At 31.5% G+C, this 13,898-nt stretch overlaps 1 protein-coding gene across 2 annotated transcripts in view; it reads right to left on the reverse strand.

Annotated features, from left to right (window-relative positions):
• LOC148616537 (TBC1 domain family member 31-like) overlaps nucleotides 1-13,693 on the reverse strand; it is a 28,694-nt gene extending 15,001 nt beyond the window's left edge. The window contains exons 1-12 of one of the 2 annotated variants that reach the window (XM_088583680.1): nucleotides 13,586-13,693; nucleotides 11,541-11,625; nucleotides 8,338-8,493; nucleotides 8,007-8,122; nucleotides 7,104-7,282; nucleotides 6,147-6,295; nucleotides 5,622-5,781; nucleotides 4,710-4,910; nucleotides 3,786-3,932; nucleotides 3,240-3,466; nucleotides 2,694-2,827; nucleotides 2,225-2,358 (exon numbers count right to left, since the gene is read on the reverse strand). In XM_088583680.1, the coding sequence (XP_088439806.1) occupies nucleotides 2,225-2,358; nucleotides 2,694-2,827; nucleotides 3,240-3,466; nucleotides 3,786-3,932; nucleotides 4,710-4,910; nucleotides 5,622-5,781; nucleotides 6,147-6,295; nucleotides 7,104-7,282; nucleotides 8,007-8,122; nucleotides 8,338-8,493; nucleotides 11,541-11,617 (1,680 nt within the window). In that variant the 5' untranslated portion in view covers nucleotides 11,618-11,625; nucleotides 13,586-13,693. Of the gene's footprint in view, nucleotides 1-2,224; nucleotides 2,359-2,693; nucleotides 2,828-3,239; nucleotides 3,467-3,785; nucleotides 3,933-4,709; nucleotides 4,911-5,621; nucleotides 5,782-6,146; nucleotides 6,296-7,103; nucleotides 7,283-8,006; nucleotides 8,123-8,337; nucleotides 8,494-11,540; nucleotides 11,626-13,582 lie in introns of both variants that reach the window. The other variant, XM_088583679.1, reaches the window with a different exon arrangement.
• Nucleotides 13,694-13,898: the final 205 nt, after the last annotated feature.

Raw genomic sequence — 13,898 nt, forward strand, 5'->3', positions numbered from 1 at the left:
CATGTTTTTTTCTTGCATAAAAATTCCTAACGTTCATACCTGAGGCACAATCATATTGATTTTCATTGAATTAACTCTATGCAGAATACACTAATAAACATTCACACAAAGTTTGGTTCTAAGTGGTCCAGTAGTTTCAGAGAAGTGTTTTGAAAAATTGTTAACAATGACAACAGATGCCAGATGATGGCAATATGTCACATGGCCCTTCTGACCAATTAAGCTAAAAAGGCATACCCACATTGTATATTATTATTTTGTACTGATTTAGATTTGATTTATCTTTGAATGCAGCTTACAATAATAACCTCCCCTCATGAATATGTATAAATAATGCCAATCCTTCATAAATATGTATAAATAATGCTAATCCTTTACAATAAGTTTGACTGAATGATAGTGGATGACTAGATAAATAAACTAACAGACAGTGCAAGTTTAAAAATAAAGAAATGGTTTAAGTTTTTTAAGACCTCAATGGTTATTGTATTTTTATAATGTACTCTACATATTGTACATTATGACAGCCATTACAAGGGAAACATCATTTTTGATACTGTGAATGATCTATGGCATTATTAATCCTGCATTTAGTTGTTTATGATAATAATGATTACAGAAAAGGTTGTGTATAGTCCCTACCTTTTTGCCAGAAAATGAGTTGTGTATGTAGTGGGTATGGACCATCAAAGGCCATCAATATATTTTCAGGTATCAATGTTAAAGTAGTACTCCAAATAAGAATCATGCAAAATGTGATTCATGGTTGGAAAGCCTACATATTTTTGTTTTTGATATTTTGTTCACAATTTTATACTGCCTAAATACAAAGTAACATGTTGCTTTCCAAATAAATCTTGTTCTTAGGAGATAAAAATTATATTGAATGTACTGTAAAACTCAAAATTAAGGGAGGTAACTCTGAACATGACCTGAAACACACTAGAAACTATTGGATTTTGAATGTGAATTATTGCCTTAGAGCAGACAGATTGGAATGAATTATTATTAATTTCACTATATAGACCTACAAAGCAAATTAATTACAAAAATCAAAATGTGTAGTCATTTTTGGGGTGTATCACATATTACAGAATTGCCATGATTCTTACAAAGACTGCTTCTTAACAAGTCAATGGAGGATTCAATCACAATCATTTTGATTACCTGTGCAAAAATGTGGTCAAGTCTGAATTCGGAAAAGTAAGTTTATTACAAAGAGTTATCCAGGGAATCAAGATTCAATTAGTAATCAAAACAATATATTCCAAGGATAAAGACTACACAAGGAAAATAGTGACATAAAATAACCAATATAACAGGTGCAAAGAAACAGAGGTTAATGAGCAACCAGGACTCCACTAAAAACTAGGAGCACAGACCAGGTGCACCAGTAGGGTAAGCACTCTCTGCCTTTCTAGAAACACCCACCAAGTTGCTCATAAAATGTCATATCAAGGGTAGACGAAAATAGGAAAGGGAAACTATGACAGAAACTGTTTTTTTTTAATTTTTTATGACAACCATGCGTACAGTCTGATCAATGGAATAGGCCTTACAGCAAATGACTTATTTTTTAGACATTAAATAACTATCAACATAGCATACTTCTTTTAGTTGAAATGTTTCAACAATCATTCAAAAAGGATGGGAACACTTTTCTGTTCCATTATAGTATCTATAAATAGAAACATGTGAGGCCCAGAAGGAAATTTCCTTGCCAGAGGTAGATCTTATCATGTGATTAGCAAATGGTCTAACAAATGGGCAATTGACTTGTGACAATGTTTTATCTAAATAGATTAAATATTCTTATGTGAGAATATAACAAAAAATAAAACATGCATACAGAAGAAAAAAATATACATATACAGATCAACACAAGAAAAATTACTCTACGAAGACAGACAAAGGACTGAGTAAAATGAACCAATTTTTTTCAGTAAATTTCAACACCTGGTCTGAAAGCAAATTTGTTTAAAACAGCCCAGATTTCCATATCTAAAATCACAAGACACAAAACTTTATTTCTTCCATATTTTGCTCAGAAAAAAAAACAAAATCTAAGTAAAAAAAATCAACAAAATATTTGAAAAACAATATCTAGTTTTGAAGATAAAAGAAAACTTTACTATCCTATTAATCTTCTCGGGAACTCTTAAATTGGGAAACAAGGATATTTCTAATGCTGGTCTGCATCAGAATAATGAAGAAACAAACTCACCTGTGATGTAACAGAATATTTAACGAAATGCTGCAGCAGATATTTATCATGGTAGGCTAACACATTCTCTATCATTCCCAGTATGTTGATGGGTGGGTTGGGGAAATACTCAAACCAGTGGTCTGCCCAGTTCACTATAAATCAAATTATAGATGTATAGGTAATACTCAATTATGGACAATAATTTTTCTTATCACAAAATAGATTTGAACGGAAGGGATTTAAAAATAACTGCTTTGAGTGATGGCCATATCCAATTGTTATTTGGAGGGTACATTTAGTTAAGAAATTGTAATGTTTTCTCAAATTTAATAATTTAAAAATGTCTTAAATATCAAAATGTGTAAATCATCCCATAGTTAACATATCTATACATATACTTGAATATTATACTAAAAATAACTTACTTGAAAGCATTAAAAAATTAGCTTCCACAAATCTGCTAATTTAATTTAAAATGAGTACTTACTCATTATACTGCAGAGTATTTCAAAGCAGACTAGATGATTGTTCTGAAATAACTTCACAAAAGGAAAGGCTAAACATGGCAGATATTGTGTCTCTCCAAAGATGGGTGACCAGTGGGCCATAGCAGACAGAATTCTGAAATATAGGGTAGAATGTAATTCTAAAACATCCAAGCAAAATAATCCTTCAATATATAGGAAAAATATCTTCAAATTAAGTATGAAAATTATTCCTTTTATTTTTTTACCCACGTTACTAGTCTTCAGAGAAATATTTGACAACATCATTGCAATTAAATTCAATAAAGTATTAAAATCAAAATTATTCATAAAAAGATACTTCTAAGACTATAAAACATATCCAAATAATAGTAAAATTATATTCAACATAATGAAATTTTTTTTCCACTTGTTCAATGCAAAATATAATTAAAGGGATTTAAAACAAAACTGCCCACTGATATCTATGTCAATCAAACAGCTATCATCAGGTGTATACCATAGCTTCAACATCATATCACAACAATTAGACAAGAAAAGCATCTCACCTTTGTAAAATACGTAAAAGTCTTCTGCTTTTGATTGGATATTCTTCATGGATTTTAGAATAGGCTGGGTGAGTTCCTTTATCTACCAATGCTGCATAAGCTGTGTGATTTTCTGGCAGTCTTAAAATGGATCTCCATATAAACATTCTATATTTAGCTGGGTATTCCCCATAACCTTTTAAGATTGCTTTTAATTTTTCCATATTTAACTGATCCGGTAGCTCTTTCTAAACGGAAAATAAACAGAATTAAAGTTTACATAGTTTAAATCAAACTGATTCATCACTTAACAACCTGCATACAATTAGATTTACTATAAGTGCTAACAAAATTATTATAAAATTACATTAAATAATTCAACTCATAAGAAACAACTTATCAATAAACACTTGATAGGTTTACATGAAGTGGTTCTTAAGTTATTGAAATGTAGCATATTTACTTTTGACAGGAATACTGGTGTACTGGGAATTATGACTTGTGCTTTACAGAAAAAAGACTCCCATTAGTTCAATAGTCTTTCAAAGTATCCTTTCATTTTCCTACCTCCATTTGTAAATCTGGTTGTGTTCTCTTATTTTCCTTCCCTCTTGCCTTTGTTCCTTTCTGCTTTTGTGATTTTGTTGTCTGGTCAGAAGCGACTGTGTCAGACATTTTATTTTCTTTCACCACTTTCACTAATGGAGCTGGTGGCTGAAACAGTAAACAAGAATTTCATTATCTACTTTAATAAAAAAAATGCAGCTGCTACTTAAATGTACAAACAATAGATACAGCAAAATAAAAAATTGCTTATAGAGTGCCAATTTCTATACTAACTATCTAGTTCATGAAATTATAATTCATTCCTTGAAGTTTCTGAGATCTTAGACCAATACATGAAATAAAAATATACAAACTTCCATTGTATAAAATTTCAATGCAGTTATGGGTTACACTGTACTGAAGAAGAAATTTCTTTATCATTTACAAATGTACAATTGAATATAAACTGATGCACTAAAACATTCAACAATATGCAAGTCCCCCTTTATTTTTTATTTTGTTGTTGTTGTTTTTTCGGTAGGGGGGGTGAAAAATTACATAACTGGAACATAATACATCAGAAAACAGTAATTAATTGACAGAAGCTTCCTTCCACAACAACAAATATTATACCGAAAATTGATTCAAATCTCTCATGGCATTTTTAAGTAATCATAAGTTAAGGATTGACATCAGTATACCATAACAAATCACTACTGAGAAATAATAGTACTACATATTTTAGTTCTTTTGTTTCCATTTTAAAAATTGAAATGTTCATGAAAAACCTACTGGTACTTATACTGCAGTTCAAATGTTGCTTTAATGATAAAAGTTCATGCAATGATTTGTTAGTGCGGATATTGTAAACAAAGCATTTTGTTATAAGACTTAATTTTATCATGATTTACACTACATTTCTTAACTTATTCTAACATTCTTCACCTTTCCAATTTCCTCTGAAATCACATGCAGATCATAAATATGCAGCCCACCATCTTCCATACTTGCTACCATGTGACGTCCTGATGGATTCACGGAGAAATTGTTCACCTTGTTGTCAACAGTACCAACATCAAACAAAAGTTTGCAGGAATTTATGTTGATAAATCTGACTATACCATCTTGACTGAGGACTCCAAGTGTCTGAAAAATAAGATAAATATTTTAATCACGGAAGCAAACCTTTCTTTTACCCAGAAAGTTTTCAGCAAAAGCTATCTTCCACCATAACTTGCTCCAAACTGGTATTTCTTTCAAAAGAAAATAGAAATTTGCCATTTAATTATTTTCTTAATAGCCAACAAATATTTCAATGCATCACTTATTTTAATACAGACACCATCTATGAAAATTGCATATAAATAAATACAACTTATTTCACTGCAAAACCAACAATCAAATCATTTATCCTACAAAGTTTTCACAGAATACATTAAACAAACTGAACACAGGTTCTTTACTTGTAGTTGTAAAATACCTTCATAATAAAACTTAAAAGACTGTATGTGTAGACACCAGGCAGATCCCATTATGTGGACCACACAAAGAAAACTTAATCCCACAAATTGTGTTGTTCCACAGAGAGAGCAGGGATTTTTTGTATCAAAAGTGAATAACTCATAATACATGCTCAAATTTCCCGAACAAATTAGGCACAGATCAAGGAGTTTTTCCCCTCCTTAGTATAAAGTTTTTAAGTTATGAGCTTTCCATATAATTTATTTCATTCTAATCATTGCAGTAGATTAAACCAACATTTTTTACATAACTTGGGTCTGTGATCTTATATGAATGAATTATTTTGGACACCCTGTTAAATTAACCTAAGCAAGAACTTAAAATGTGATCTAATACCTGATTCTGACCAGCATCAAATTTATCTGGTAAGAAACTGAGTTGTTTAACAGAAGTAACTTTTGTGGGCAGTTCCACAATCCTTAAAAGTCTGTGTGTGTCTAGATCCCAAAGATGTATAAACCTTGATCTGCCACCAGCTGCTAGTATTCTTCCATCCCTAAAAAAACAACATAATAAGAACAGATTTCAATGGTAACCACTCGCTTCTATAACTTTCATGTACAATCAAAATTACAATATTAAGGTGACTCCTGTATGTATAACATTTAAACAGTTAACAATGTATGAGAGGCTGACTTTCAGAAGGAGGAAGTATGAACTTACTTGACCAAAATCAGCCTGAATTTTTCTTCATATTTTGAATTTCAGGTCAGGGCTATGGTAGTTTTATTTTTTGACAAGTTTCCTTTTTTAAGCTCATACATTTCAAAACTTTATAAACATCATTTCCTGTTCTGTCAAGCATATTCACCAGGGAATGTCTTGACTGATGGAATTATATATAATGTAATAGCTAATTACCTTGTAGAGGCAAAAGATCTGTAGCTAGGTTTCTTCCCTGGAGGTATAGGTAGCTGGTATTTACAGTTCAGTGTGTCTGACTCCCAGGCAAATATTGTATCATCTTTAAAAGCTGTGATGATAGTGTTACTCAATGGCAAGAAGAAAACCTGAAAATTAGGACATACACTGAGATCATTTATGAATGTTTTATCAAACATAAAAAATGGTTTGAATGATATTAGTGTTTTCTTAATGTAAATTGCAGGTCTAATTTTTTGCAACAACAGATACTATCTAATATAATGAGAATAGATATAGTGTATATATCAAAGGGACAACAACCCCACTGGGATGAAAATGTCAGCCCAAGGCCACCAATTGGTCTTCAATGAACAACGAGGAAATCCTCCTACCACAGGGTAGGCTGTATCTGGGCCCAAAACATCATTATACACTAAAATACAGCAAAATAGTTGCCCCTATAGACTCAATTAAAATAAAATATGAACTAAAGGTGAAAAACAAAACAAGGCGTACTGAGGTAAGAAAATCATGACTTGGGACAGGGACCAAAAACTGTAGCAGTGTTAAAGTACTTTGACATGTTGACAAATAGAACCAGAGGATGAAGAGATATGCTAATTTTTTTTTAAAATACTTGAGCAGATGTATAACTCAAATGCAGCAATGCTGTTGAGTAAACATTAAACTACATGTAAAAGAAAAAGTAAAAATACAAATACAATCACAGGGATTCAGTGTACTTTCAAAAGTGAAAGGTCCTGGACCTTGAAAGGACCTCCAGAAAATAGTGAAAAGTATTTAATAAGAGAGTAGGTCCAGGATCTAGTTTAATGAAATTTATATGTTCCTGGATCAGAAATTAAGGGTCCAGGACCTTAGACCAGCCCTTATTTGAACCCAACACCACCATAAATTACACAGAGACCAAAACATAATATAATACAGTATTACTTGAACTATGCCAACATCTTCTTTAATGTTCAGTTTTCTCTTCCTTTGGAAAGTATCAAGGTCCCATAGCTGTGCAGCATCAGTGGATGTAGTCAGTGCATACCTCCCAGAGGCATGGACTGAAATGTTACCTATTACAGATTCATGACCCTTCATCCAAGCTACCATCTCTTTTGTATCTACAAAAATGAAACATTCACAGAAATTTAAGATATGAAATACAAATGACTAAAATGCAGTAAGTACTTTTTCATTACTCTTGCTCATTGTTAAATCAAAATTATATTTCAAGACTAATATAAAGTATAACACAGAAAGTAAATTAAGGAATAAATCATAGAAACTCTATTTTATCATTGTTTTACCATGAGCTGGTCATCTATGTTCCATTGTTTGACCCCGAGCGATATTGAGGGGTTGATTAAAGACATAAATGGCCAGCCTGTGGTAAAACAGTGATAAAATGGAATTTCTATGTCGATTCTATCTAGACTAGTTTCTTCATATTGTTGAATAGACACAGTTGATCAAGTGTTTATCACTTTTTTACCACGGCTGTGGTCTAAAGAGCTTTGAAGCATGTCATATTAGAATAACAACAAATGAGTTCACAATTTAAAAAAAACAAATATAGGTCTACACTGTAACACACATAAATTTACAACATACCACTTACCCAATATACAGTAAAAATCCCAAAATCATGTGAACATTAAAGCCCCACCAGAACACTCAGAAACAAAATATCACTATATGCATCTTGATTGTTATGATCTTGCAATATACTATACTCTTCACCAATCCTTTCCAAGGCATTAAAAATATTAGAATCATTCATAAACTTTTACATCATAAAAAGCCCTTAAAATAAGATCTTAACATTTTTAAAAGTCTTGTACTTACCAACATCATAACACTTTAATGAATAGTCAGATAGTCCAACCAAAAACTCTGATCGTCTTCTAAGGTCAAAGGCCAAGGCAGTGCAAGGGTGACCTAGCTTCTGAACCAATGAAAATCTGAGGAAAAGTACAAGATACTAATAAATTGGAAAATATGTATACAACCAAAGAATTGTATTTTTTGTATTAATTATTTTTTTGCATTATATTGAACAGGAATTATTTTACCACAAGGAATAAAACAATGTAAAAAAAACCTCATCTTTATTTGTCAATAATCAAGTTACTTTAAACCTTGTATTGTAATAATTATTAAATATTTTTTTCTTTACCTATTCTTAGTTATATCAAACATGAAGATATGTCCCTGGTGGTCTCCAGCAATAAAACTGTCTCCATTACTGTCAAATGCTGTGTGTAAGAATCGGACATTTTTTCCAGCATGTGATAGAGTACTAGGTTGACTGTTAGTAATCTGTATCATTAACCTACAACAATCAATGTCGAAAGAATTATAAGACCAATCTTATTATCTAAGTAAGTAGCCATAAGCTCATGATGAGCTTTAGAACGAAATATATATATATACTACAGTGAACAAGAGGCTCCCAGGAGCCTGAATTGCTCACCTGGTTAAATTTTTGACAAGAAGTTGTCCGACAATTTTGACTCCATGAAGACTTTTGTAGGACTTATCATGAGGATCATTTCATCAATCGGAAGTTTCATTCAATCTTATAGTTTTCAAGATGTAGGCTGAAAACTGTAAAAAAAAATTCATTCTTCACCTCTCAAGGGCAATAACCCTTACATGGAGTTGTCTGGCAACTTTGATCCCTAAAGACTTTTGTAGGCTTTATAATAAGGATATTTCAGCAATTGAAAGATACTGGCCAAACCTAATGGTTTTGGAGATATATGCAAAAAACTACTGTACAACTCCTATGTTCTATTTTTAGTAAAGGTGGCAATGTTTTTTAACTGATCAAAAATCCAAACAATTATTTTTTTAAGGATACCCTAAAAAACAAAAATACTAAATTTCATTGAATTCTGTATGTAGTTTCTGAGGAGAAGATTTTTGAAAGTAATAACATCAAAAACAGCAAAAAATGTCCAAAAAGGAAATTAACTCCAACATCGATCAACATATTTTCACCAAACTTTGACCACAGATAGATCTCATCATGCTGAATACTTTTACCACTGTCAGAATTTGGCTAAACCTAACGGTTTTGGAGATATATGCAAAAATCTGCTGTCTGACCCCCTATGTTCAATTTTAAGAAACAGCGGCCATCTTTTTAACCAATCAAAAATCCAAACAGTCATTTTGTTAAGGACATCCTTAAAAATAAAAATACTAACTTTCATGGAATTCCGTATAGTAGTTTCTGAGGAGAAGATTTTTGAAAGTAATAACATCAAAAACAGCAAAAATGTTCAAAAAGGAAAATAACTCCAACATGGGTCAACATATTTTCACCAAAATTTGACCACAGATAGATCTCATCATGCTGAATACTTTTACTCCCATGTCAGAATTTAGCTAAACCTAATGGTTTTGGAGATATATGCAAAAATCTGCTGTCTGACCACTATGTTCTATTTTTAGTAACAGCGGCCATCTTTTTTAACCTATCAAAAATCCAAACATTCATTTTGTGCAGGATACTCTAAAAAACAATCATTATAAGTTTCATGCAAATCTATTCAGTAGTTTCAGAGGAAAAGACGTTTGAAAAATTGTTAATGACGACGATGATGGACGCCAAGTGATGGCAATAGCTCACATGGCCTATGGCCAGGTGAGCTAAAAAAAAATGCATGTAAATGTATCATTTACATTTTCAAAACAAACAAGTAACCTCCATTGTAATTTGGAAGTATTCACTCATCTTGACTACAAGATCAAGACTCAATCCCCCAGAGAGGCATTTCCTAGACCATTGAAAAGTAAGAACTACATTGTACTTTCTGAACTAATTACAGCAAATAAAGAACTAGAAAACTGTGAGCAATGCTCACTAAATTGATACTCACCACTTCCCCATTTGACAATGTGTACCTTTCAACCTCCATGTTGATTTGGAATAGGAGGTGCAAAATGGGAACATGTTATAAAGAGTCTGTGAAAATTTCATTAAATTCCATTCAGTGGTAATGGATAACAAATGGGCCTCCCTTGTCCCCATATTAACAAATGACAAAGTCCATGTTTTGCTATGTGAATCCCCCAAATTACTTCTAATCAAAATCTAAAATAAGAGATACACAATGGGAACATGTAATAATAAAGATTCTGTGAAAGCTTCTTTAATTCCATTCAGTGGTATAGGAGGAGTAACTGATAAGAGATAGGCATCCCTTGTCTCCACATTAACAAATGACAAAGTCCATGTTTTGCTACATGTATGTGAAACCCCAAATTTGATTCAGATCAAAATCTGAAATAGGAAGTGCACAATGGGAACATGCACTAAAGATTCTGTTAAAGTTTCATTCAATTCCATTCAGTGGTACATAGGAAGAGTAATGGACTAGAGATAGGTTCCCCTGTGAAACGGAAGGAAGGAGGGACAGACACCCCTATCACTATATACATTACATTTGTAGGGGGGTTTAATAATAATGTAACAACTGTTAGGTTAAATTGATGTGTCTCATAAATATGCTAAGGACTCTAGAAAGGGTGATACTGAAAGGGTGATATTGCTACCCAGGATGTTGGTCTTGTATGCTTTTAAGTTAGATGTCAGATATTCAGCTCTTATTGTTAGTAAAAAGGGTGGTGTGATGAAACAAAATTCACATAAATAACAATTATGTTCTTTTCCTCCAGATAATGTTACTACCTATGCTACATTTTTATACTTGCCGGCTCCTGATTCGAAAATAAAAGACATCTTTTTGTATGTGTTTATGTAGCAGTCTGTATGAAAACCTGACAGGAAGTGTGATACATGCATATAAAAAACCCACAGAATTCACTTTTATATCAGTAACAAACCACATACATATACTGTAAATAAATCAATTTTCCTGGTTGCTAATTTTCACAAATTCTGTCATGTGAACATATTCGTGGGTATCAATTTTGGCAGTTTCAAAAAATGATGTATGTTAAATTGTGTTAAAAAACATCCATTTTGTGGGAACTACTTTTCACACTTTTCTGTCCACTGCAAAAATAGCGAAAATTACAAGTAGTACACAGCGGAAATTTATACGTTTACAGTGTCCAGTCTTAGTTTGTCATGGATTGTCACTTTTGAGAATAAATTGTTATAGACTGCATATGAAATTGGTACTTTGCAAGAGTAATCATTCTTAATTTGAGTAATTTTAAAGGATGAGTGTACGGTTCTCTTCAAAAGAAAGAGACATCAGAAAGAATGTTTCATATTACATATAAAAATATGGTGCAAGTAGACTGAAAAGCATAGTATGTTGGTGGTATTTTCTGCACCTTGTATCCCCTCTTCCATTAGCAATGTCTGAATTTTAAATGGATTAGTACTTTAATTATGATTACCCATTATCTGAAGAAGGTGTTGGTTTTCTGTGCCATATCTTTCCAGAGGTCTTTCTGCAAACATCAAGGGATTGCATGGTGCTTTCTACATCAAAATAAAAATAATATAAATTTAGTCTTTTTTATACATACAATATAAATATTAAATCTAGGGAAAATTAAAATATAGCAGTCCTATACTAAATGTGGTTTATTGACAAATATCTAGCTCTAATAGAAGATCTATCAAAATAAGTCTGATCATCTGACCTAACAGGCAATAATTTGAAGTGTCTACCAGGTAAATCGAATGTCCTGCAAATATTTTCTTAGAATTGTGTGACAATTTTTTACTGGTAAACCAAAATATTTGCAAAATGTCCTGTATAGTTTAACCCATTGAGAGTCTCTCATACTCTTAACTGGTAAAAAAGTAGTTCTTGACATAAAAATGACAAAGTAATACATTTATATATACATTTACATGTTTTTTTTTATATTGAATACTTTTTTCTTCAACTAAAATATTGATGACATCAAAACATGAAGTTCTACTGTTTTTCTAACTTCAAAAGGTCATTCAGATGGCATACAGTGCGAAATGTCATGCATTAGTTGGAGTCTTCTCCCCTATTCAGTTTAATTTCTGTAGACCTTGATCTTTGTAAAAGACAACAAACACTTCAATCATTGTACCAACAGACAGACATTGCTAACAAAACTCTCTGTTAGTGAGTACACAAGGAAAAAAGGTTCAAATTTAAACCACTCAAAAAAGTTTTATAAAGAGGCAATTTCTTTGGGTTTTTTCTGGTAAAAATGTACAAAATGATAAAAGCTAGTATTTTTTTTTGTATTCTAGCGTAAATGAATTTAAAGTAAATAAAAAAAAAGATGTAGCTAAATTTTATCAATATGCATACATGTATCAAGAAAGAAAACAGATAAGACCCTTTTAAAAATGTCTTCAACTAAATATGTATAGCCTTTTTCAAACATTTATGAAAGTGAGTTAGATCTTACAATCTATATTCATATATAAATATTTGATGTCAACTTCATCCTTGTCACCTTGTTCAAGTGAGGTGTCAACTGTATCATTTTACTGCTGTTTTTATCATCATGTTAATCCAATTTGGGATTATCAGCATTTTAAACTGACATCTTATAAGCAAACAAAGTTTGCTCTTCAATGTATAGAAGCTCATCTAAAAATTCATCATACTGACACTTAAGAAACTTTCATCCAAGCAAAACACTACATCTTGGTACATTAAAGCTTTGGAAATATTAAAAACACAGGCTACACAAAATGTTTAAAAGACGTCTGTTATTTTTCAAAAAAGCTATTTCTGGTTGGAAGGAACTTGATAAAACCCTGCAATCTACACAAAACCTAAAACAGTTCTTCCGGTAATTTGATGAACATTCGGAATTCCCTTTGCCATCTCCCACTTATTACTGATGAAAAATTCATAAACAAACTTGGAAAAAATGAAGACTAATTTGATGAAAAGGGAACTTTTGCTTTGGACTTCACTTGCGTTTATATAAGGCCATTGCCTTCTTCATAATACAAACACCATACATTTCCTTAATAATGTAACTAAATTCTGTGTAAAAATATGCATGATGGTAGATATTTCGACCATTTGATGAAATGCAGGTCACACAGTTATTGAAAAGTACAAGTAAGTGGTTGATTTCACAAAAAAATCTTAAGTGTAAAAATAGTTGTAAGTTATGACACCACAATACTTTGATCTTACTTACAACTAATTTTGCACTCATGATTTTCAAAGCTGCCTCTTGTTATTTATTGAAAATTATCATGCATGCTTTAAAACCAACAACACTGACATTGTCTATCAAATTTGTAAGACCATTTTTAGTAGATGGAATGAATTTGTTTTGGTTTCAATCTTTGTTCAGTCTTGATTAAAGCAGTACCAGTTTATGGGAAATTATACTATTTAGAAGTTCACATCTAACAAAACTCAAATGACAAGAAATATATTAAAATGTATCAACAACAAAACACAAGTATGGTTTCGTCTTCTTACTACCGATAGAACTGCAATAGCACAGGCTGAACAATCGTTTACATGATATATTTTAGTGGTAATGTTTACAACTGTCGGGACCGAACATGTTTTGATTCGTCCCGCTCCAACAAAAAAACGGATTTTAAAAATAAAGTGATACGAAACTCACAATTTTTGTAAATCTATGTAAGTACATTCAATATTTCATTTTCTTTACATAACAGTAATGTTTGTTTCTTAAAATAGAATAAATCATCGATCAGTTCTAATACAACGAAAAGAAATCACGAAAATTAAAAAAAAACTATTACAGCATTCGTTTTATAAAATTATA

The sequence above is a fragment of the Perna viridis genome, chromosome 5 (genome assembly GCF_037379345.1).
Source record: "Perna viridis isolate PV_CMFRI_1.1 ecotype Kerala chromosome 5, ASM3737934v1, whole genome shotgun sequence".
Lineage (NCBI taxonomy): Eukaryota > Metazoa > Mollusca > Bivalvia > Mytilida > Mytilidae > Perna > Perna viridis.